At 43.7% G+C, this 23,807-nt stretch overlaps 2 protein-coding genes across 2 annotated transcripts in view; both read left to right on the forward strand.

Moving 5' to 3' along the window:
* The window catches only part of LOC117775238 (pleckstrin homology domain-containing family A member 1-like), a 25,103-nt gene extending 20,257 nt beyond the window's left edge, over nt 1-4,846 (forward strand). The window contains exons 15-16 of the transcript XR_004616219.1: nt 3,160-3,162; nt 4,835-4,846. The gene's annotated coding sequence lies outside the window, so the exon portion shown is untranslated. The remainder of the gene's footprint in view (nt 1-3,159; nt 3,163-4,834) is intronic.
* Nucleotides 1-23,508, forward strand: part of htra1a (HtrA serine peptidase 1a) — a 24,707-nt gene extending 1,199 nt beyond the window's left edge. The window contains exons 2-9 of the mRNA XM_034608197.1: nt 7,432-7,531; nt 8,239-8,443; nt 19,298-19,492; nt 19,572-19,604; nt 19,712-19,826; nt 20,458-20,515; nt 21,350-21,445; nt 22,823-23,508. Of these exons, the coding sequence (XP_034464088.1) occupies nt 7,432-7,531; nt 8,239-8,443; nt 19,298-19,492; nt 19,572-19,604; nt 19,712-19,826; nt 20,458-20,515; nt 21,350-21,445; nt 22,823-22,991 (971 nt within the window). The 3' untranslated portion in view covers nt 22,992-23,508. The remainder of the gene's footprint in view (nt 1-7,431; nt 7,532-8,238; nt 8,444-19,297; nt 19,493-19,571; nt 19,605-19,711; nt 19,827-20,457; nt 20,516-21,349; nt 21,446-22,822) is intronic.
* Nucleotides 23,509-23,807: the final 299 nt, after the last annotated feature.

A 23,807-nucleotide genomic window follows, 5' to 3' on the forward strand; every position in this document is an offset into this window, starting at 1 on the left:
CATAGTATGAACAGTCGTGGGTTGTTATGTGTGAGACATTATGTCTGTTCTCCTGCAACTTAAATCTTTGTTCCAACCTCTGCATCTTCTGGTTCAAATATCCCAAAATAGGCTGTTTGCTGTTTCTTCTCATTTCACCTTCATTCTCCTCCACTTGCTCTCGAACATCCTGTCCTGGACCACTGTGGATTGAATTTGACACAGATGCTATTATGACTAGAAGCTGCATTCAGTGGCACACAGTCCCCGTGTGTCTGGGATAACAAGAGCCACCATTCAATGCATGTCCCTCTTGTTCCTGCATTACAATTAGACTTTGATCAGAGTAGCCTTTCCTGAATAATGAAGTCATGATGTATAAGCTTGATTTGAGCCTGTGGATAATCTCTGGCATGCATTATAGCAGCAGTCACATGGCTGTAATCTCTGTGATTGTTTCAATGCAGTCCGTGCCAGGCCAGTCTGCTGAACATTAGCTGGACACAAAAGAATTTTCAAAGTCTGATAAGAATGAACCATAAAGTTTGAGAAATTTTTCCAGCTATTTAGATTAACAGCCGGGCCCAAAAGTCTCAGAGAAAGTGATCTCAGACTTTTGGACCCGACTGTTCAATGTGTCAGTGTTTCTGAAATTAAAGACAATAAACAAATAATTGGAATCATTGAATCTCCTTGTTGAACTAAATTTAATCCAAAATTTAACTCATCCAGCAGAAGAACTCACTCTGTTCTCTCTACCATTGAAATCAAGTATTGATTTTACTCTTGTTCCCACAAATGTTCCCCTCTTCTTCTCAGTTCATCCCAAACCAGCTCCATGGTTACCTCAGCCAAGGAGGTCATGTTTTCCTACTGGAAAGATTACCACAAAACTCAGTGGAACATTGTGAGATATCTTGTTTTTCTTTATTTTTGGTTGATTTCAGGCATCTTTAGGATGGACTGATATTTAAGAGTGGGTTTGATTTGATGCAAATCCAAACAAAAATCTGGATCTATTGAATTTAAATGCAGTTTCACGAGGGGACTGTTGTGGTGGAGTTTTCGCTCCACTGTGCTTCACTTCCATCACGTGACGCCGTCCTCTGTTACTTTCTCCCAAAGTTTTGGGTGATGAAATGGATTTCTACTTTTGTTACTTTCTCACCATTCTGAGAACAATATGCATTACTTCCTGTAGTATGGTGTTGTCCCATGAGGCAAGGCCTGTCTTTTTTAACCTTGCTTAGTTTAGCACTTACCTTTGCACCACTTAAGGTTATTCTCCAGACTGAAGCTTCTGAAATCTCAATAAAAACAGGAAAAATGTAGGTGTTCTTAAACTTTTGACAGGTTGTGTTGGTTTTTATGAAACAGCTCTGAAGTGATGCATTTGTAATAATCGGGAAATGTGAGCGTTTCCGTGTGGAGCTGTACCGTATCAGTGTCATGTGAAAAGCATTTCATCCTAATCAGTGGAGCTCAATCATAAGCAGACATCGTTCTTCACCTCCGCTGCACAGTGAGAGTGTGATTCTGTACAGTTCAATGAATGAGCCATTCATCATCATTAGTACTGTGTGTGTATTGTTCTTGTTGCCTCTTTAGGACCTTTTCCAGCATAAATACTGACCTTGTCAGGACCAGTACACCTCACTGGGACCAAAGCCCAGTTCTAATCAGGCAAAACGTCCTTTCTGAGATCATGATTAGGGTTTGAGGTCAGATGTGAGTCGTGGTTAGGTTAAGGTTGAAGTTAAGGATGAACTGGTCATGGTTAAGGTTAACAATAAGGTTTTGGTCAGGCTGTCCAGAATGAATGGAAGTCGATGCAGAGTTTAATAGGGACAGCTCCAAAACCTTTTTGTGTGTGTGTGTGTGTGTGTGTGTGTGTGTGTGTGTGTGTGTGTGTGTGTGTGTGTGTGTGTGTGTGTGTGTGTGTGTGTGTGTGTGTGTGTGTGTGTGTGTGTGTGTGTGTGTGTGTGTGTGTGTGTGTGTGTGTGTGTGATTTAGCTTAAAAAACTATCAGATGCACACGCTTGCACACGTGTGAGGAAACAGGTGGTAAAGTCATTGTATCTGTCTTCAGTTTTCTCAGTGTGTGTGTGTGTTTGAATTTGTATGGAGAAATAATTATCTATAGTTTAATATTGTGCAGATGTGTTTTTTTAACTCTCTTAAACTGCCACCAACGACCGTCAGTAGACCCTTGTTAAGTTCATTCAGAGAACGCTGCTCTGGCTTCAGGACACGCTGGTCTGAAGAGGCAGCTGGCTGCTGGGAACAATGGTCTGGAGCAACAGATCGCCAACAAGGAACTCAGCTGGGAAAATGAAAGAAAGAAGGTGGTGGAGCGGATGGAGTCTGGTACCTCACAGGTGTGTCAGGCCAGAGACGACTTGGTCAACGCGATGAAGTCTGTGGCGAAGAAAACAAGAGCCAGAGACGGAGTGGGAGCTCGAAGATGTGATGATGATGATGAAAGTAAAGGAGAAAGAAAAATTCTTCCTCGGCGCTGATCTTGAGCTCCAGTGGCTGGAGATCCTGAAAACGACTGGAAGGAAGATATTGAAGTTCTGCAGAAGAGCTGTGAGGAGAAGTTGACCTCAAACTGTTGATCCAGCAGAGCATTGAACTTACCCCCCCCCCCCCAAACTCCGTCCTCCTCTCTGTCTTTTCCTCCCTGAGTGTCTCTCTTCCTCCCTGTCTTTCTGTTGTCACTCGTAAATCACACTTTACAGTAACATGAAGGAATGTGTGGCGCTGACTCAAAGCCACAGTCCCTCCTCTGACGGTTTCAAACAGGCAAAGGGATGCCGGGGAAAAAACACAAAATTAGCAACCCACATTTTTGGGGAAAGGTTTGTGTAGATCAAAAAACGGCGTGGGCGCGGCGGCGGTGCTGACAGAATCGCCACATTTGTTTGTCAGTCGTGTAAGCAACTTCTATGGTGAAGTCATTCCTAGACAGCTAACCATGTCTGAACCAGAGACAAGACTGCGGTGAGCGCCATTGATTTTCCCCGGCACTCAGGGAAACTTTCCATCGCTGCAATAAAACAGGTCACATTTCATTTGGTACCTGAGATCCACCGGATGCTTTGGGGAATAGTGATATCTGCAGTGGCATCCAGGGTCTCGCCTTTTCGTAAAGTTAGCCCAGCATCCGATGTGATTAAGGCCGTTGGCTCTGTGGATGAAAAGAAACTCGACCCTCTCTCCGAGCACCTTTTAACTTGCCCTGCAACCAGGCCCCATGTTAAGAAAACACATGCAAGTACACTGTGCGTGATGTCATCTCGTGTCTGGACGTTAAAGATGGTGATTTTTCAAGCTGTTCACTGTGGCATAGAAAATTGGGTCAAATATTGCTGTGACCTATTTTGTTTAAACTTTTTGGGCCTTTTCAAGCCATCATCGGTAGTAACGGTGGAGAATTGGAGGGTTATACTGACAACGGTATCTGATGGACTAGATTACCAGGATGTTGGATGATTTTTGACTCAGAACTTCATTCATTGGCTGCATAACAAGAACCTAATACGAGGAATGTGTGTGACTAAAGTTGCTGATTCACTAACCATCTGTTTAGACTTCATTCACACTGAACTTTGCATCTATAGCTTCTAGCGAGCAGATGTGGCAGAATTCACCCTGTGACTCAGGCGGATGACATTGCGCTGAGCGTGCACATTCTTCTGCAACCTGTCTAAACCGCACATAATATTAAAATATCATCTTTGTGCTTTATGTCGTTCTGTCAGTCTCCTGCTCCTGTTTCTACACGTGTGTCTGTCTGCCTGTTTTCCTCGTCTATTCTCCTTCCTGTTCCGCACGTCTGCGATTCTCTCGCTTACTTCTCTTTCTGCTCGACCACCTTCGCTGCAGCCTCTTTCATGCACAGTTTTTCCCGTGATTCCATCTTTCTTCTGACTTCAGAATGGAAACGTTTTGTTCGTTTGTCCTCTTTCCTCCCTCCGATCACACTGACGAGACAAACAAACCTGATGTTATTTCCTTCTGTCCATACCTCCTCTCTGCTCTCTCTGCTGTCGTTAAAGTTGGATCATGATAAATCTCTGCAAACATTGAAATGATTGTGTTTTGAATTTATCCTGAAACCTGGTCTCCACTGTGCGTCTGTGTATTTTAGAAATGGAAAAAATAGGTTAGTTAGAGTCCAAATAACTTATAAGTGTGGGTTCGAACACACTTATAAATATGATTCCCTTAACACCAAGTTTCGTGGAAATCCGTTTTATAGTTCTTGCATAATCCTGCTGAAAAACCAACAAACCAACCAACCAACCAACCCACAAACCAACCAACCAACCAACCCACAAACCAACCAACCAACCAACAAACCAACCAACCAACCCACAAACCAACCAACCAACCCACAAACCAACCAACCAACTAACTCACAAACCAACCAACCAACAAAGAAATCAACGGACAGGGGTGAAAACATAACCTCCTTGGCAAAGTTTACAACAGAAAGAAGAACATCTTAACTGCAGACAAGCAGAGCCTCATCTAAACCAAATGTGTCATAATCTTACACTTTAGTGCACTAATGTTCACATCTGATTCACTGAAGAAGCGTATTGAGCCGAATTCAAGCGCACACATAACTGTGACAGTACTTCAGTGGTTTAGTTTCTGTGTCTCATGGCTCTGGTGCTTCCGTTTGACCCAGTTTGACCTAACTGTATCCACATCGAGTGTCTCTAGTGTCAAGAAGAAGAAAAAGCTGCTTCCTCCTGCAGCCGCCAATAAAACAGCAGGTACTATGTATGGGAAAACTGAGGAAGAATGGAGGCTGAGATCTTGAGCGGGGATTCTTGTGGTGAAGGTCAATGTGCGGGGAGGGGAGGGTAATGGGTATATGGGGTGATGAAGGCAGGGGGGCTTTGAGTATGTGTGTGTGAAACAGACAGAATAAAGGAGCAGCTTCATGGTTTTCCTCTCATTGGATTCTTGATTTGACTCCAGGAATAATGTTTTAGGCGTGATCTTTGTCAACTGATTGTTAACACGACTGCAGTCTTTAAGTAGGAGTCATTTACTCACTCCGTTCCCGACCATCAGTCATCATGGCTTCCATATGTGTTGAATTTTAATTTCATCAGGTCACAGCGTTTAATTTACCGCAGAGCAGAAGTGTCATCATCTTCCTCATAGTATTATAGTCGTGAATCATTTTCATTTTCCTCTTCAGTGCCTCTCTGCGATGACAGGGCCTCCTTCAAATATATTATTATATAGACTATGTGTATATATGGCAGTAAGATGGATTTTTAAAAACAGAGTGATGAACAGAGAAACTTCACCTGAACCTGCAGTCGTCCATCACGTGTCCCTGGCATCAGTTCAGTAGCTGCAGACACGTGGATCAGACACTGATCAGGAAGCTTTACATCCGTATTCCCCTCCACACGACTCTGGCTCTCAGGAGTTAAAAGTTAAAGATGAATTAGTAATTTATTGGCGTATGAAAAGACAGCTGCTTTTCAGTTTGAATCGTAAGTCAACACCATTCTACGACAGTAGAGCCTTTCTAATCTCAGTTCAGCTGCAAAATTATACGTCTGGCCGTCTCATGTTCCTGAGCTTTGAGCAACTTTTGATTTATTATTTCATATTTCAGTCAAATCGTCACCACTGAGCTTATAGGACTTCCATCATCACATTTCCTCGCTCGTGTGTGTCGGGTTGTAAATTCCAGTGTGTGAGGAGGCAGCAGTCGTTGTCGTCGGTGAAGCTGAAGAGACTGAGAGACTGTGTGAACGCTCCAGAAACAGATTCTGGACACTGGGCCTTCTCGCTCCAGTCGAATCCTATTAGAGCCGAAACAAACCCACGGGTGTGAAGCTATAGCATCACATTTCCATTAGTCGTCTTTCTTACTGTGATAAAAACCTTGTTTGACATTTATAAAATTCAATATTTGATTAGTAGCTTTAAATTTCAAGGAATTTCTATGTGGACATTTGGAGAAAAGTGGTTTCATTTTCTAATAAAACGTCTCAAGGGATGGCAATGTAGTTCTATCAGGCCACCATTTCTGCCCAGACTAAAAGAAACCTCAATAACTATTAAATCGATTGCTATGACATTTTGAACGGGCGTCCATGCTTCCAAGGGCGGCACAGTGGAACAGTGGTTAGTATTGTTGCCTCACAGCGAAAAAGGTTTCCGACTCGAATCCTAACTTTGCCAGGGCCTTTCTGTGATTTCCTCCCACAGTCCAAAGACATGCACTTTGGGGTTAGGTTAATTTGAGACTAAGTTAAATTGTCCTTATAGAATGTGATATATATATATACATACCGTATACAGTACAATAGCATATATAATGGTTGTTTGTGGACAGGTCGCCATCGTATCGCAGGGCTGTATTTTACGACTTTACGTTCCTTGGTTTATGCCCAAATAAGATTCCTATCATGTATTTTATATTTAGTGTTAATTAGCTTAATGCCATCGAGTCAATATGTTAAACTAATTGGTGAAAAGGGTAAACTACAGTATGTTAGCATTTGGCGCCCACCGCACAGCATGATTTGGCAAAGTACAGCCTTAGATAGCTAGCAAACTAGTAAGCTTGATAGATAGATAGATGGATAGATAGATGGATAGATAGATGGATAGATTTGACAGTTGAATGTTATCCATTGATCATATAGCACCAGACTCTCTCTCTCTCTCGTGGTTTGACAGATGTTTTCATTCTATATTATTTAGTGGAACCCGTCATGGCCCTGACTCCATGTTGGTGTTAGCTTAACGGCACCTCAAGCGGAAAGTCTCTTTCTCTTTCCTTAACCCTTCACTGTAATCACTGATATCCCGGGGATTATGCTTCTGCCTTTGACTTTCCGCAAATTCTGTCCTGCAGGAGAATGTAATGACTGAAACTGTTCCTTGTGAGACAGAATAGTTGGAGGTACGTGGCAAAATGAGGGCTTACAAACGAAGGGATGAAAAGCTCAGAGAGAAAGCTCTGGGGAGTCTTGATTCATAGCTTTGGTTAAACTGTCTTCTGGCTAGGACTTAATTACCAGGTAAATCCGTCAACGTTTCCTGACATGCCCAATGCTGGGTAGATGGTGTGGTGGGTGATTCAGTTCATTTGGCACTCTTCACTCTCAGTATATGTGTGTGAGAGTAGTTTTTGTACTAAGGACCATGGGGTAAGGGTGAAGGTTAAGTATTTATTTCAATTCGTTATTTCCAGGGCTCCGTGTTTGTAAATGAGCATGTAAGCATGTGTCAGACCTGAGCTAGACAGTCTCGACCGCAGATGAACTGTCGTCTGTTCTTTTCCTGCTCTGTGTTATGATAAAGGGTTGCTATTCTCACACAGCTCTTACATTATGCAGTATGTTTTCTATTTGTTGTTACTCATTCAACATCCTGTCTGTGTGTGTGTGTGTGTTGCGTTTCCAGGTCAGGACAATCCAGACAGCCCAAGACACAAATACAACTTCATCGCCGACGTGGTGGAGATAATTGCTCCGTCTGTAGTTCACATTGAACTCTACCGCAAGTAAGAGCTGTGTGTGTGTGTGTGTGTGTGTGTGTGTGTGTGTGTGTGTGTGTGTGTGTGTGTGTGTGTGTGTGTGTGTGTGTGTGTGTGTGTGTGTGTGTGTGTGTGTGTGTGTGTGTGTGTGTGTGTGTGTGTGTGTGTGTGTGTGGGCCAGACTGCAACACACTAAAATTTACAGCCCACCTGTGGATTCACCCAGGTCACTGCAGTCGGCAGCGCACCTCTCTCCCAGCTTCAGCCTTTTTTCCCACATCTTTTCTTTTCGCTGTTTCTCTCATCTCTGCCTCTCGTTTGTCTCTGATTCTTCGTCTTCGAGTCGTCTCTGTTCCGTCTGTAAAGTGCTTTCAGTGTCTGATCCTCCATCTTTCTCTCACTCAGATCTGCCTCTTACCTTCTCCTTTCTTCCCTCCTCCTCTGTTGCGTCTGGGGTTGACTTGAAAGCAGCTTTTCATCGAGGTTTTTCTGTATATTAAGGCTGAAATGTTTCTTTTAATCTCTCCAGCTCACCTTCGAATACTTTCCTGCCTGTGCTGTTTATATATTTACGCCTCGCACGCTTTCAACTTCAGTCCCACACCACTGGTGCAGCATACATAGGTTTTGATGTCTTTCTTTGTTTTCCTAGAAGACGCCTGTTGAAGGAGTCAACACTAATACTCTCTATCCCCTTCCTCCTCCCTCCAACCATTGTCTCCCTCACTCCACAGGATGACCTATTCCAAGCGAGAGGTGGCAGTGGCCAGCGGTTCTGGCTTCATTGTGGCAGAAGATGGCCAGATTGTGACCAATGCCCACGTGGTGGCCAATAAACACCGGGTGAAAGTGGAGCTGAAGGGCGGCGCCTCCTATGACGCGAAAATCAAAGACGTGGACGAGAAATCGGACATCGCCCTCATCAAGATTGATGCACCGGTCAGTCACAGAGCTCACTTCGATTTGGTCCCTCCCTCTAGTAGTCAGGTCATTTAGCGGAGTATTCACTTTCTTGCTGAGAATGAGATGAGAAAATTAACAGTGTCATGTCCATATGTACAATTTGGAGCAAGAGCCAGGAGGTGATTAGCTGAACTTAGTTTAAAGACAGGGAAAGAAAACAAATGATGTGACACTGTTCCTTTAGTGTAGTGCACTTTTGTACTACACTTTCTATTCTCCATCTGTTGGCTTCCAGCTCTGCTTTCGATTCTTTGACCCTGTCCAGACCTGGTATTTACTACACTTTCTTTTCTGGGTCACATATGAAGGGAGGAGCCCACTGAACTGATGACCTCTGACCTGCCACAGTTTCCCAATGAAACAAAAGTATTTCTACACTTCTCAGTGACCATACATTGATTTGTTTTTGGGCACCACCTCAATATCAACACTGAGCAACACAAAATGGTTTCTATTTCTTTTCAATTGGGTGAATGAATGAATCCATTGGCAGAGAGCTGTTAATAAAGAACAGCCAAAATGTCGTCTGGACCGAAAACAACCTAAAAGAAGAATCACTGTTTGTGTTTTGTGCGGAGAAATTGTTTGACTCGTGTGATAAAAGAAAACTAGTCGGACTCCATGATGAGATTAATAGAACTGGACAAACATTTGTTTCACACATTAACTTTTGCAAGTGCAAAGATTTACGAGTCACTTGGAAAGAGAAAACAGCCAAAGGTTCTCCTGGCAACGTTTTCCATCAGCTGGTGGTGTGAGATCAAAACATTGACACACACAGTAATTCTTCCGTTTAACGGTTGGTAAGTTTGAAAGCCGTGAGATGGAAGTCTGGCATGAAAATGTTTCTAAATCTTCGAGATTATTCAGAGCGTGAGTGAAGTAAAGTGAGAATGCAGGTGCAGCCAAACAGGTCTTTAAGAAGCAGCTGTCTGGCTGTCAGTCCTGATCCTGTCAGTGTTCAAACACAACAGGCTGCAAAAACAACCGACATACATCACACACTTCTTCTCCCGAGCAGCGTGTGGAGACACTCGCTTATTACAGAGCGCTGGAAACACATCACCTGTTTAAAGCCAGAAATGATATTTAAAAGAACAGAGGTAAACATTTTCCTGCAGAGGAGGACAACTCTTTGTCCCTGTCTGTCCCTGTCTGTCCCTGTCTGTTTCTTCTGTACGAGTGGGATCCACAACGTTACATGTTAATCACAGTGAAGGAGGAATGCGTGGCACAAAGCCAGGGCCGATTGACGGGGAGCGAGCGGGATGCATTGTGGAGCTCATCTCATGGCTGGATGACGCAGCTCAATAGATGCTTATGACAGCAACTCGAGGTGTTTTACAAAGACGTCGGGATCTGAAAGAAAGGCCGAAACACAGAGGTTTTGTTCGGGCCGACAGTGTGAGGGAAGAGCGCGGAAAAGAGCAGTGACAGATGCTTTGTTTTTGCTCATCCTGTAATAAAAAGCCGCTCCGTCTGTTGATGACAGGCTGGTCCTCATTCTCTCTCGTAGTTGTTTACATCACACGCTCAGCCTGTGCTGTGTACAGTCAGATTCCTGGAATGACGGATTCTTCATGTTGTTGCAGAAATGTTCGCGTGTACGTTACAGATATATTTCCCAGCTTTTCACTTAGAGTGTAGTCGTTGCATTCCTCTGCATGACACCGTCTGGTTGAATCAAATGAGAGGGAGCTGTATCTGAGGTGTAAAAACAAATTCAACACCGTGTCTATACTCGTTTTGATAAAGAGGCTAAGTCACTGTGTGAAGTTGAATCAGGGTGATTCCTCAGGTGATCTGTGTGTGTGTGTGTGTGTGTGTGTGTGTGTGTGTGTGTGTGTGTGTGTGTGTGTGTGTGTGTGTGTGTGTGTGTGTGTGTGTGTGTGTGTGTGTGTGTGTGTGTGTGTGTGTGTGTGTGTGTGTGTGTGTGTGCGTGGGTGGGTGGGTGTACGCTAGTGAGAGTTGATGAAGAGGGGAATTAGAGGATGAGTGAGTTCTAATGAGAAGGTAGGGGGATGAGTGAAAATGCATTTTATCATTACATTTAAAAGTGTAAATATAGTCATCCCAACACCTTTCTGTTGCTACAGGGTCTTTAATTTCAGTATCTTAAGTCTTGCTCGCCCATGTATTCATTGAAACACCTATTAGTCGCTGAGAGAGAGAGAGAGAGAGACTAAGTCTATTTCTGTGGAGGCGAAGCAATGGGAGACGAAATTCCTTATTTTTCATTCTGTGTAAAAATACATGGCTAATCTGAGCAGTCTGTGTTTGTCAAATCCTCTGGTCATCTGCATAAATTATGGTATTTTCAGTAACAAAATCTCCAATTTGCTCATTGTCCCTCCACTGCAGCTCCACAAAGACACTGTCTGGGAAACAAAAGGACGACTTTGGTACTGAAGAGAAGTTTTGTTAAATTCAGACCGTTGAAGCCATGTTTGGACGTGTTTTATAGAAAACTATAGGACTGTGGATCTTGTTCACCATCAGCTACATCGAAAAAGACTCAGAAGGTGATCGCTACGAACCGACTGGACAGTCACAGTGACTGAAAACTCTTTATGGTCATGTGAAAGTTGGATTTAGATAGACCTAATAACTGTGAACTTATCCGTTAAGTCCTACATTTCAGGTCCTAAGCAGTAAACCTTAGCAGCAAGTGACAAGGAAGGAAAAAGGCAAAAAATATTGAGTTTAAGAATAAAGATTTTCTAAATTTATTGTACACACAAACTTTAAATGTGGCCGCACATGTACCAGATTTGCCATATGTGAGTTAATGAATTCATATTCTGATTGGTACTGAACACTGCTCTTAAATCTTCCCTCTGTCATTTCCATCTCCCTCCCTGAGCATACTGTAGCCGACTGTGGTTAATACATAATCAGCCACAGATATTCAATTAACAATTGCACCAGTTTATGAGTGAGGAAGTTAACTTCTCCTGAGAATGACGCCTCGCTTCTCTCTTTTTTTCTCTTGTCTCTGTTGAAATGATTTTATTGGTAGCGAGGCCCAGTCTGCTCCCTGGGCTGTGGTCTGCCCCTCAGCTCTGGGGAATACATTAGTCTGTCTATACAGCAGCTGGAACTTCAGAGGGGAAAGGAAAGGGGGGGTGGGGGGGGTGGTGCTGCACTCACTTGTTCCTGTGCAGAGAGTCAGAGAGGAAGAGAGAAAGCAACAGGGACAGAGAGAGAGAGGGAGAGATGTGGTCAAGGCCTGGAAAATGGATCCATATGTCTGCAGTACTGTGTGAGCTAATAGGCTAATGAGTCAACTGTGTGATGTGGCAACAGCCCAATAAAGATAGAACTTGTTGTTCTTAGGCTTTAAAAGTCCTTTAACACAATTCACACCCAGGTTGGAAACACTTTCCCTGATTTGGATGCGTTTCACTTTTACCTGGATGGACTCGCTCTGACTCTGACGCTCTCTGACTTGTTGAAAGACATTTGACTGATGGTTAACTTCCACAGGCTATACCGTCTTGGAAAAATGTCAAAACACTCAAACTGACTGTGAAGAAAAGTTTCCGTGACATCCCAGATCATTTTATCACATGATGCAGTCACAGGTCTGGATGATTTTATTCTGCTATACTGGGGTCACTTTGTAGCACAGAAACAAGAGAAATTGTTCGTGGTGCAGCTGAACATTTGCTGAACCACTCCTCCAAACGGTGATTATCCTGTCATAGTTCAGCAAGCATAGACACAGTATGTGTGGGTGTGTAGTAGGAATAAGAGCTTTTGGGATATATAATATACTGTGTGTATATATATCTACCTTTCAAAAAGTAATTTCAGCAGATTATCTAGAGTTCAGTGCACAACTGACCGCAGCTTAGTTTGCTTCTTCCCTAATGACTCATTGTTTTATAAAAATACTACAAATTCCACTAGCTAAATCTACCATCGTTAGAAAGAATGTCTCAAAAAGCAAGAGGAGTGTTTTTTATTAAAGGTTCAGTTTATATTTTCATTGAATCCCAGGCAGTGAAAAGAAAAGTTGCCCCAAAAAGACAAAAGAAGCCAAAAAACATTTGGAAGTCGACTCCCATAAAACGAGCTATTAACTGAACCCTCGTGCTAAACTGAGCTTTACGAGTGGCAGAGAAATCCGGCCTCATGTTGCCCACATGGTCGCCTGAAAAACAACAGCTCTGCTTGTTTGTGTGCTGCAACTCGTCACCTGGTATCAAGACTCGCAAATCATTCTCTCTGGGAGATTTGCCTGGGGTTGGTTTGGAAGGAGCTATTATTGGAATACAGTATGGATGTGTGTGTGTGTGTGTGTGTGTGTGTGTGTGTGTGTGTGTGTGTGTGTGTGTGTGTGTGTGTGTGTGTGTGTGTGTGTGTGTGTGTGTGTGTGTGTGTGTGTGTGTGTGTGTGTGTGTGTGTGTGTGTGTGTGTGTGTGTTTATGTGCTCAGAGGAAAGAGAGGAATGTGCCTCCATGTAGCCGTCTGTAGTTTTGTTTATCTGTTCATCAGCAACATTAAGTAAATGTTTCCCCAGGAAGAGAGAGATGGATGAACAGGACTGACAGACAAATCATTGTGTGTGTGTGTGTGTGTGTGTGTGTGTGTGTGTGTGTGTGTGTGTGTGTGTGTGTCAGATGGGCTTAGGACGGCTCCCTGCAGGAACATGGAGGACAGGCTCATTGCAAGTGGAAAGACGCTGCACGTTGTCCTTCAGAGACACACCGAGGGGAAATGAATCACATCTTCCTCTCCTCCTCACCCATCCTCTCTCTTTCATCCATTGTCCCTGCAACCAAAATGGTTCCCATGCTCAAGGAGGCAGTTAGGTGGGAGAAGAGCCAAAGAAATCACACACACAACCAACGCACGTGTGCACACACATATGCACACACACACCGGGTCTTGATGCATTTTGTCTTGGCCTACATTTTGGCTGTGTAATTGTTTTTCAAGCCTGCTGGACAGACAGCATCCCAACCCAAAACAGTTTTGTCTCGCCCGTCAATGATGTAAAAGTAAAGTAAATGACATAGATAATGGATTGATGGAGGTTTTATAATCCTTCTCTGAAATCGAATACACACAAAGTTTGCTTGTTACTAAGAAAGTCAAAAAAGTTTCATGAAGATTTCACTGTGATGAATTGTCTCTGGAACCTACAGTGTGTCCCCCTGTTTATCCAGAGTAAACTTAACACTGTTTCTAGGTGGAGGTGTTGCCCTTTGAGCCAGTTGCTCCTTTTATTATCTCACTAATTCATTTATTGCAAGTGTCATACTCTACAATCCGGGTGCAGGCTTTATGAAAGTGCAACACAAAAGGGGCTATTACCCTTTAGTTCTTAAAGTGGGATCCAGGGACCCTCGGAGTTCCTGCAGCAGATCCCAGTGAGCTCCCCCAGCCTCCTAAAGAATAGTCTAGACCACAATATAACCACACTAGACATATAAAACCTATAGGGAATAATGTGACGCTCATAAGTTTTACTCTTGCCATTATCATCTCTGCGTGCGCAGTATCTATGTTCAAGTTCAAGGTTGGACCGTATCCAAACACACACAGGGCCAAATACGAGGTCAACTGTAAAGAGGTTACTCAGAGTGAAATGTTTCAGCTCAGTGTAAATAAGAATGACCCAAGACTAAAGATAAAAGGGAGGTGTTGTTCATATGTTTCGGGCAGTTTTCCTGAAGCAAATGAACACATAAGACCTCATCTCCTCTCATCACCGTGATGGGAGCAGTTCAAAGTTTTGTGGTGTCTGGCCAGAACTGAGACGCCCTCGAGTCCTCCGAGCTCTCATGCAAAAGTGCACATACACACGGGACTCACAGACATATGTTTGCTCTTACACAGACTCAGAAACCTTCCCAACAACATATGGAAACCATAGTGGTTTCCGTACTGGTGTCAGCGAGGATATGGCTCAGCCAGTGGGATTTGAACATGTTGATGTTACCTACAGTGCAGGGAACAGCTCGGTGAAGCAAAAATATGAACTTCATGTCTTGTCTGCGGTTTGGATTCACACCTACTTCTGTGATATTTGTCCTCACCAAGGAGGTTATGTTTTCACCCCTGTTTTCAGCACCCATTACATTTTGTTGAAGGTTTTTGTTTCTCTCTAATACCAGAAAATCTCATTTCACCTCCTAGAGTGAATACGTATAGAAAAAAACTGTTTAGTTAGTCTGTCAACTTTTGAGAAATGTAGCCACACTTTAGACGGCTATCGACTCGCCATTGCCTCCAATTACCGGCACAGTAGCCTGATTTGCACATAAAGTGCTGCTTGCTATGCAGATGCGAAGGCCAATGCAGAGACTCTCCATAGATTTTACTTGCTCCAACACGTTGATGATTTAACTTTTAAAGATTGATTTAACAAATTCAAAAATACGGAGCTCTGTAACCAACCTACTACTGAGTGGCATTCAACTTATAATGTGTGCTAACTTTTTTTTGTAAAGTCATATAAACAATATTCACCCTACAAATCTGACGGTTTTCAGTCCGCTAAACCTGCACAAACAGGCATTCATACACATGAGTCACACACCATACAAGCATCCAGACTGACACACAAACAACCACACCTACTGTCCGCTGTCTCCAACCCCTCAGCCTGCTCTTCTGATCCCCTGACTTCATATTATATATAAGCACGCTGAGACCTGCCCCATTTTATCTGCATTAACACAACCCCGAGGGCAGACGTCTACAGTAAAACCCTATAACGTAGTGTATGTATGAATATTGCAAGGTAGAACTCATAGAAGCATGTTTCCCTTGCTTTGAAGTCGCATGTATATGAAAGGAGCTTAAGTGAGTGAAGTTGAGCTTATAGACAGTGCGGGTCACGCACACTGACCCAAAGCGAAGCAGCCTCAGTGTCTCGATCTGTGTATTTTGAAGTGGTGAGGCTGTATATCTAAGCAGTGCCAGGTGTGTGGGTTTTAATTTACAGACGAGGTTGTGAGGGTTCATGCCCAGGCAACCTTCTCCCTCTGTGTGTGTGTGTGTGTGTGTGTGTGTGTGTGTGTGTGTGTGTGTGTGTGTGTGTGTGTGTGTGTGTGTGTGTGTGTGTGTGTGTGTGTGTGTGTGTGTGTGTGTGTGTGTGTGTGTGTGTGTGTGTGTGTGTGTGTGTGTGCATATAAGTACACACCTCAGAAACTGTCGGGCCACAGTCTGTCCCAGTTTGACTGAGGTTCAAAGTTTGCACCTGGTCGTCTAGTCATAAAATGGTTGTTAGTGTAATGGTTTTTTAAGCGAAACTCCAATCGACCAAGGCGTAGTGTTAAATACCTTGAATACCACTTAGAACCCTTATGAAAACACATTTAAATTCACCACATCCAGGTTTTTATTTTGATCTCCACTAACTCATAGATATCAGTCCCCTAAACAACAAGATTTTTATCAAGATCCATGAATTATTCTCGGAGAAATTGACAAATTAACAATTTAGATTGGTGAAAAACATCCAATCTCTCAATGTTAAAGAAAGTGAGCGCATCTGCCCCCTGATCTGGATTCACACCAAAATTGAGTTGGTTCTTTCCCGATCCATACCGTATCCTTCCACTAAGACAAAGACAAACACAAACACGAAGGGCACACAGAGAATATTGTGAGTATTCCTGATAAATAAACGCTAATGAAAATGTAACGTCCCTGGCGGAGGTAATAACAGATCTATACAGCGACTCTGCAGCTTGTCTGCCGTCCTGCTGTCGTTTCACCGTGGTGTCCCTGATAACTTAACTTTGATCAAATCTGTTTGTGTGAAGAAATCAAAACTAAGCTCAGGGACAAACGACTGAGGAAAAGAAAGTCTGGAACTTATCTCCAACACGAGCCTCCTGCAGCTACGTCTCTGGTGAAGACAAGCAGAGCTGTGTAGTCGCCCCTCCTTGAATCTGACGCCATCTCATATCTGAACTCTCAAGAACTTGGAAAACATGGTTTGCTTTAGGGAACGTCAGAGAGAAATCGATGGCATCATACTGAAGTCCAGCAAAACAATGTGAGGCAATGACGTGGTCTCCAGCCCAACAAAACAAGAGGCTTTCATTTTCAGAAACTAGAGGCTATTCTCGTCGACCACATCAGAACTCCTCAGCTGCCTATAAAGGATTTTTCCGAGATACTCCCCCAATTGTTGCCGTTTTGGATCTTAAACCCCAAAAAAGAAAAAGAAATAAAAGATTTGGGTCAGAAGCCGCTTTAGTCCAGCGCGGGCTGCATGCATCGATGAAATATCAAACAGAACTGGGTTTGACTCACTCGTCTCACATTCTCAAACTCCCTTCCTGTGGTTTGTGGTGTTTGTTGTTCCCCTCTTTTCACCTTGCCCTCCTCCACGTGTGGCTGTCGCTCCATTGGGTGAAGTACCAGTGCTTCTGAAATAGCAGGGTGTGAGTCACTTGGGTGGTCAGCAGAGTCGAACTTTACACAGCGGGATGGTTTTCCACGAGTCACGAGTCCAGAATGCTGAGCAGCCGTGATCAGTAAGCGATGCGTAAGCTGAAGGTCTTTCACAACGTTGTGCACGTTCAGTGTTTGCTCAGCTTGTGCGTCGGCAAAACTGATGCATTTTGCTTTTGTGCATGATTTATCTGAATGTGTTGTGTTTTGGGGTTTGCACGACAGAGACTATAAACTATAAACTGCAAAAACTGCATTAACAGCAGACAAGTTAGACAATTCCTCATAGGTGACATTTTGGAGATACAAGGTTTTCAGCTGATGGCAACAGTCACCATGGCACCGGTGGTATCGCTAACTGTTATGGTAATCATGGTGACCAGCAGTGTGAGTCCTGAAGGTCTTGGCAGTGACTCACATCCACCTGACGTCCTCTCTCTCAGCGCTGTGTGTGTGTGTGTGTGTGTGTGTGTGTGTGTGTGTGTGTGTGTGTGTGTGTGTGTGTGTGTGTGTGTGTGTGTGTGTGTGTGTGTGTGTGTTCCTCTTGCTTCCTCTCTCCATCTGGTTATACTCTTAGGGGGGAGGAGAGCGGGGGTGATTATACACACTGCTTCTCCCCTGTCAGGTGCCTGTTTGTGTGTTTGCACCTGCCAAATGTATGTTTTCCTCAGGTTTATGTACACACTCCTGCAGCCTGTGTGCGTTTGTGTGTGTGTGTGTTTGCTTTTAACATCCCCACAATGTACAAACAAGCCCACAGGCACCAGGAGCACGGCCTCGGACATCTGTGTTAGTTGTGTGTGTGTGTGTGTGTGTGTGTGTGTGTGTGTGTGTGTGTGTGTGTGTGTGTGTGTGTGTGTGTGTGTGTGTGTGTGTGTGTGTGTGTGTGTGTGTGTGTGTGTGTGTGTGTGTGTGTGTGTGTGTGTGTGTAAGGTATAAGGTGGAATGTACGGTTGAAAGGTTCTCTTTCTCAGTTACTGGCTATCACTATCTTTGTCATCTTCTAATTATAACTTCACCTCAAGGGTCAAGATCGTTGACGCGTAACAAACCGACAAATGAATCGAACGTGTGCGTTGAATGTTTTCTCACAATAAGATTTTCAAATTTTGCATAAACTACATTTTAATTCAGGCGTCTGTTATAAGGGTTTTATTGTCTACTACTGCAGACATCCATAAGAAGAGAAAAATGTATGCAAGCATGCACAGGCAGCGAGGTGTCGTGTTTTATGACTGAGAATAATATGATTTGTGATTTGCCTGCTGTACGTCTGGGTGTTGCATGTTGCATATTTCCCGGGATCCTTTTGTCGGTGTTTGCCAGCTTGTGTTTCTGTCTAAGTTACCTTGCAGCCTCCACTGACGCCTATTTATATCCCTGAGTAAACAAAATGGATACACAGGGGGAGCACAGATCCCTTTCTTTCTCTAGGATAGTGCTGGCCATGCCGTCTGGGCTCTGGGTCTGTGCACACACTCAACGGGATGTGGCTGTGCGTGGGCACTGCCCGGCAGTGATGATTTCATTCAGAAAAGGAAACTGTCACTGCGGATGGATAAATATATCCTTTCTCTGTCTGGAGAGACAATTCTCTGCAGCCTGGTTTCCACTGCTCACTGAAGCCGGGTTAATGAGAGCTTAAGGTCGTCATTGTGCATCCGTCAGTTCCCCGGCGTCTGTGTTTGTTGGCACACATATGCGATTAAAGTGATTTGTCAGCAAGAGTCCAACAAATAAGCTTCTGATCTGGATTATTAGCATGTGAGTTGAGATGTTTGGCGTCAATGTCACTTCTCCCTGCGGTGGAAAAGCAGTAATTGTTTTAACGTGGGAGAACTGCCACGCAGCGTTGAGTGGGTTGTGTTTAGGAGACTTGAGGTTTTGCTGAAATTATGAAACACATGATCATGTGTCCTGAAAGCTCTGTATAGAATCAGTCCAGTTGAAGCAACATTGAGTTTGACTCTTTACAAATCAGTCAACACTTTAACACAATCTGAATTTTATATTAAACATATTATTAATATCAGAACACATGTTTTTTACATGCAGAATACAGCCAAATATAAGTCATTATTTTTTTTGCTGACCATTTTAGTATATAACCTCAAACTGGAGAATCAGCTGTTGTTCATCTGTTGTAAGATTTCTGGAATTAGTATCAACATTTACAAGTGTTTCATTTATGACCACTTAAAGTCACACATTCACACACACATTCATCAAACCACCGACCTTCTGGTTCGTGGACGATCTGCTCCACCAACTGTGCCACAGCCGCCTGTTTCAGTGGCCCATGCCGTGCTACTTACTCTTCTACATGTTCATACTCATGACTCCATTCTTTTTCCCAATAACTCTGGCTTCCAGTTGTATGAACGCTGTCCCCTTGTGTTTCTTCTCCTGCAGACCAAGCTGCCTGTGCTGCCGCTGGGCCGTTCCTCAGACCTGAGGCCGGGGGAGTTTGTCGTGGCCATCGGCAGCCCGTTTTCCCTCCAGAACACCGTCACCACAGGAATCGTCAGCACCACCCAGCGAGGGGGCCGAGAGCTGGGGCTTCACAATTCAGACATGGAGTACATTCAGACGGACGCCATCATCAATGTAAGTGAAAGAAGAGGACATTTTATTGTGCAACTCATTCCTGCGAACACAAATAACAAGTGGTGTATCTTTTTGACAGTACGGCAACTCTGGAGGGCCTCTGTTAAATTTGGTAAGTGAAAATAAAAACATGTTTACATTTCCATGACATTTTAAAATCCACATATTAATTTAGAGTTGTGTTTTTACAAGAAGCTAAGTGGGAGTTTTCTGTTTCAGGATGGCGAGGTGATCGGGATCAACACGTTGAAAGTGACGGCCGGCATTTCCTTTGCGATTCCCTCAGACAAAATTCGGGAGTTCCTGGAAGAGTCCTATGTAAGACAGTCCCGAGGTACGAGCTGTCACTCACTGACTCATTGTGTTTTCATTTTATCGCTTCTAAAGCTGTTACGATTTTGAAAGTTGGCTGCGAGAGTTGGACCAAGATCTCGTGCACCAATTTTATATAGCACAGCATCTCTCTGTGCTTTCTTGAGTCCATTTTCAGTTTTCTGTGCCCAGCATTACCTCACAGTGTTATGAGATTACAAATAAACTACAATGAGGAATATGCCAGTACGTGTTATTTTATGTTCGTGCTCTACACCCCAGTGTGTTTTGGCCCCGGCACCGGCACACACATGTATTTTATATGTGGCTGCCAACATGACGTCTCACTTTAATTTCAAGTGTGATGAACTAACTAAAACAAACAAGACTCTCCAAATTTATGAGGAAACATAAAGAAGATGGAGTATGTAGATGTGCACATGTGAGACGTGTTTAAGATTAGTGAGGCGATCAGTGATCCGCAGTCTGGTCCAAAGTAATATATCTTTCACTCATATGCAGAAAACAAAACACACTGGGGGTATTTAAATTGTTCTGAGGTCAGTAAATGACTTCATAAAACCAAGAGGCCAGTGTGGTGGAGGCAAGAGGATGAATGATTGTATTTGTATTGTGTTGTTTTCTGTCTCCAGGGAGAGCAGCGGCTAAGAAGAAATATATCGGTGTGAGGATGATGACTCTCACTCCATCGTGAGTTGAAATCTGTAGAAATGCAGTGAATGATTCCCTTTGTTTTACTGTGGACAACATTAAAGTGTGACATTCAGATTTTTAGTTTGTTTTGCTAGAGGGTGACACGGTGGTGCAGCGGTTAGCACGGCCGCCTCACAGCAAGAGGGGTTCCCAGTTCGAATCGCAGGACGTCGTCTGTGTGTGTGTGTGTGTAGGCTGTGCAACCGCTGGAGTCTAGCGATGTCTGCTTTGTGATTTATTGCTGCAGAGGCCAGAACATGAATGTCTTTGGAGGCGATCTCAGTTTATCCTGACAAACCAAGCAAAAAACAACTCCTTAGATATGTGGAGCTGCTGCTGCACAAATAGAACATCAGACGTAGTTTTGCATATGATACTATTCAACTAACAAATAAACTAAAAAACAAAATAACAGAGAGGCTTACATACAAAAACTTAAATGACCGAGATGTCACATGCCTATCCCAATAGAAAAGGGAGATAAAAAGCTGTGTACAGGACTTGACAATGCAGATAATGACTCTGTACAAAGATTTTGTGTGATTATATCGATTAAATAAAATAAATTAAAATGCACATTGGATTGTGTGATAATTGGCATTGTTACATTTGCATGCAGTGGGTTTTCTCCAGGTATTCTGGCTTCCTCCCACAGTCCTTCCTAAATTGTCCGTAGCTGCGAATGAAAGTGTAACTTTTGGTGTTTGTCTCTGTACGTTGGCCCTGTGATACGCGGGTGTAGCCCCAAAGATAAGCGGTGTAAAGTTGGATGTTGTTTTGCCAGATGAAAAATTTAGAGGTATCAACCCATGTCCTCTTTTCTACCTCTAGACTGGCCAAAGAGCTGAAGACTCGACACCGCGACTTCCCTGACATCACCTCTGGAGCCTACGTTATGGAGGTCATTGCAAAGACACCGGCTGCAGTGTAAGATGTGATATTTTGTGCGCTTAGCTGCAAAACGTATGTTTTTATGGTGAAGTGCAAATATGAGTTGTTTCTGGCTCTTTCTGAGCCGCGGGGGTATTGTCTTTGGCAATTAACGCCACACAAGAGCCCCATCACTCTCCACAGGGCTCCCTCTGGCCTCTCATAATGTAAATAGACAGTATATTTCATTTCCTTTCCCTTAATTCATTTCTCTCCACCAACTGTAAAGCGTGCACACGGACACACACACTCGAAACTCACACGCAGCCTCCTACACAACTGTCTCACTCGCACATAAATTCATAGCTCACTCCGGCGTGCCTGAAGTTCCTGGCCTTTCTAAAATATCCCCCCTCCTCCCACAACTGCAGCCCACTCCAATCAGCCACCACCACAGCTCCAGCGCAGTCAGGCTCTGGAGATGCTGAGGTCAGCTGTTTCCTTCTAAACCTCATGCAGGGAGGTTACTCGCTGCTCTGTGGTTTTCCTGCTCACCCAGCCCTCTCCGGAGCGGTCTCCCCCTGCGAGGCCTCGTCAGAGTTTACTCGTCGCTCAATTCGCCCCCTGCTTCTTTGCATAATGACATTTCTGCGGTTCCTTTTAAACCCTGCGTTATTTTCTAGCCTGCACTTTCAAGCTTTTAAACTCGTTCCTGTTTTATATGCTGTTTTATTAACTTTGGGAATCTAGACCCTGCTGTAGAGAACCTACCATTTGCTGCGTCGGAGGTGTGAGAGCAGCTGAGGGTAGTGAGGGAACTGCGCTGCACTCGTGTTGTTACAAGTGAAGGTGTGGTGGTCTGTGTTTACATGTGGATGTGATTAAGCGGCTGTGTCGGGAGTCGGCGTTTGATACCGCGGCCGGTTACTGCCTCGGCCTGTGTGTGATTCCACGTTTACTAGGTTGTTTTCTTCAGTATGTTTCTGCGTCTGCTCAACATGTTTTCATTTGCTCGAGTACTCTGAACTTGTTGTGCTCTCATTCCTTCATTATCGTTGCATCGTGAAAGTAAACAGATGTTACATCGACAAAGATTGTGCTCACAGATCACAGATGTACAACTTCTATTTGTTTACTAAAACATTAGAAACACATCATGTGTTGTGTGTGAGCTGTTACATCTGTTGACTATTAACCTACTGTTTCCCTACGTAATTATTGCAACACTATGTAATAGCAAGATTACACAAAAACAACTGCATGGATTTTCACAAACCTTGGTGGACGGATGAAGTATAGGTCAGGGAAGGACTCATTCAATTTTGGTGTGGATCCAGGTCAAGGGGTTGACTCTTATGTCAGATGAGAGTATAGGGCTTGAAAATCATTTTCTGCTTACCCACAACACAACTCTCCTCCTGTTCCCTCCTCCAGCGCTGGCCTGAAAGAGCACGACGTCATCATCTCCATCAACAGTCAGAGGATCTCAACAGCGACCGATGTCAGTGCCGCCATCAAGAAGGAAGGAACCCTGAGAGTAGTCGTGCGCCGTGGAAACGAGGACGCCATCCTCACCGTTGTTCCAATGGAGATCGACCCTTGACCCTCCAAAAATACATTAAGAAAAAAAGATCCCACCACAGGAGCTGGAGCTAAGTTTCACTTATCACCAGTGGACCTTATAATGGAGATGGGCTTCACTGACACACCCTCTCCCTGTGGCTAAAAGCCAGTGGCGCCACACATCCAGGAAAATTCTGGTTTTGCCTTGAAAGGAAGGACTGCACAGACGCTCTAAAAGCAGTGCTGTTACTTTGTTTTCCACGTGTGTTTTCAATTTTAGTCTTCAATGCTTTCATCACTGCTACTACTGTTCGGCCACAAACATAAGACGTTGGTTATCGGCTTATTGTTTCTCTCTGCTTCTTCTTGTGTATTTTTTATATATTGACTTTTTGCAGAGTCAGTCCTTTTAAAACAATTTATAGACTCACTGGGCAAATCTAATTTGTATAATTGTTGTTTTCTAAACTCCTTTTTTTAAGTACTGAAGAATGTTGTTGATTTTGTGCTGTATCCTGGAAAAGAAATAAAGGGTTGACCTTTTGTTTTGACACTCACCATGCTCACTTTCTCATTTTCTCTCTTTCCATCTCCATCCACTTTATACACATATAAACTTACAGGCACACACATTTTGAGATGGGCTGACGTTACAATATTTTCTTTGTGTGTGTATGCACGGTTTCCGTAACCGTTGCTCGTGCACACACACACACACACACACACACACACACACACACAAGGGGGACATAAAACCAATCAGGATCTGGTTTAAATTTGATTTTATTGACTTCATATGGGCTGGATATGCGACTGGTGTGATTATTGGGCCAGGGGCTCTGCAGGCTGACCTCAG

This window comes from Hippoglossus hippoglossus, chromosome 15, assembly GCF_009819705.1.
Source record: "Hippoglossus hippoglossus isolate fHipHip1 chromosome 15, fHipHip1.pri, whole genome shotgun sequence".
Taxonomy (NCBI): Eukaryota; Metazoa; Chordata; class Actinopteri; order Pleuronectiformes; family Pleuronectidae; genus Hippoglossus; species Hippoglossus hippoglossus.